This window comes from Numida meleagris, unplaced genomic scaffold (assembly GCF_002078875.1).
Source record: "Numida meleagris isolate 19003 breed g44 Domestic line unplaced genomic scaffold, NumMel1.0 unplaced_Scaffold395, whole genome shotgun sequence".
Lineage (NCBI taxonomy): Eukaryota > Metazoa > Chordata > Aves > Galliformes > Numididae > Numida > Numida meleagris.
Genome location: NW_018364617.1, coordinates 42,294 through 43,505, shown reverse-complemented (window position 1 = coordinate 43,505; position 1,212 = coordinate 42,294). Strand labels below are relative to the sequence as shown.

Here is a 1,212-nt window from a genome sequence, read left to right as displayed (position 1 = left end):
ACCCGCAGCGGGTGAGGGCGCGGGGCCGAGCGGGGGGCGCGGGGCCGGGGGAGGCGCCGGGTGGGCTCGGAGCCGGGTGGGCTCGGAGCGGGACCCTCCCGCTCCCCATCCCGCGGGGTTTTACGGTGGCTCCGTCCCAAACCCGGCTCCCCCCGGCCCGGTGCTGGGGTCCGAGGGGCACGGCGGGTGGGGAGGAACGTGGGGGTACCTTGCTCCGAAAGCTCGGTGCTCAGGACAGGGGGAGCGTCAGGAGAACGCGGGGCCTCTCGGTGCCAGCCCGCTGGGTGCCGGCTCGGGGCTGTTTGCTCCCCACGGCTCGGGGGGGTGGGGGGCTCTGGGGCCGCATGCAGGACCCGTCCCGCGGTGCCGTGCCGGGCGGAGGCCCCAGAGTGGCCGTGGGACGGGGGATGCGGGGAGAGGGCAGCAGCGGCAGAGAAGGGGAAAGGAGAAGGAGGGAGGGAGAGGATGGGAGCGCACGGAGCCGCCGGGCGCGGTGTGGGCGGCCGCGAGCGTCAGCGGGCACCGGGGCTCCGGGACGCGCTGCTCTCACTCGCGGCGCGGCCGTGGTGACACCCGTGGGTGCCCGTCCCGTGGGGGTGGCGATCCCTGGGGTTCCCCGGAGCTGTCGGGATGACACCGAGGGCTGATACCAACCAGCCTCTGTGTGAGGCTGGGGTTGGGGGGGCCGAGAGGATCCCCTCGGTGACCCCCCCCCCCCCGCCTCGCTCCCAGCTGCATCCCGGGGGTTCGTTTCGGGGTTTCCATCGCTCGCTGCTTCGCTTTGGGCGTTGCACGCGGGCTGAGCGTCCCGAGCCCTTCGTGCGGGATCCCGTCACCCGCAGCCGCTGCCACGTCCCCTAACGCCGGCGGAGCCTCCGAGTGCCCCGGCCCCGTCTGGAGTCGGGAGCGGCCGCCCCGTCCCGTCGGGTCCCGTCCCGTCCCGTCCCCCCCGCTCCCCCCGCCGGCTCCTGGCTTCCCGCAGCCGTCGGGAACGGCACCAGGAGCTTTGAAGCCCTGGAATTAGAAACCCAGAGCGCTCCTTGGCAACGCCGCTGCCGGGCGATGTAGGAGGAAAAAACGGGAGGGGAGGGAGGGGGGGAAATAAGGAGCTTTAAAGAAAAAAAAAAAAAAAAAAAGGCGAGGTTGAGCAGCTGCGGGGTCGGGCCCCGACGCGGAGGCTCCGAGCCGAGCGCAGCTGCGATCCGTCATTCC

The 1,212-nt window shown here is 72.8% G+C and overlaps 1 protein-coding gene across 1 annotated transcript in view; it reads left to right on the top strand.

Moving 5' to 3' along the window:
* Nucleotides 1-344: 344 nt before the first annotated feature.
* LOC110391524 (glucosylceramidase-like) overlaps nucleotides 345-1,212 on the top strand; it is a 12,242-nt gene continuing 11,374 nt past the window's right edge. The window contains exon 1 of the mRNA XM_021383417.1: nucleotides 345-395. Coding sequence (XP_021239092.1) covers nucleotides 345-395 — 51 coding nt within the window. The remainder of the gene's footprint in view (nucleotides 396-1,212) is intronic.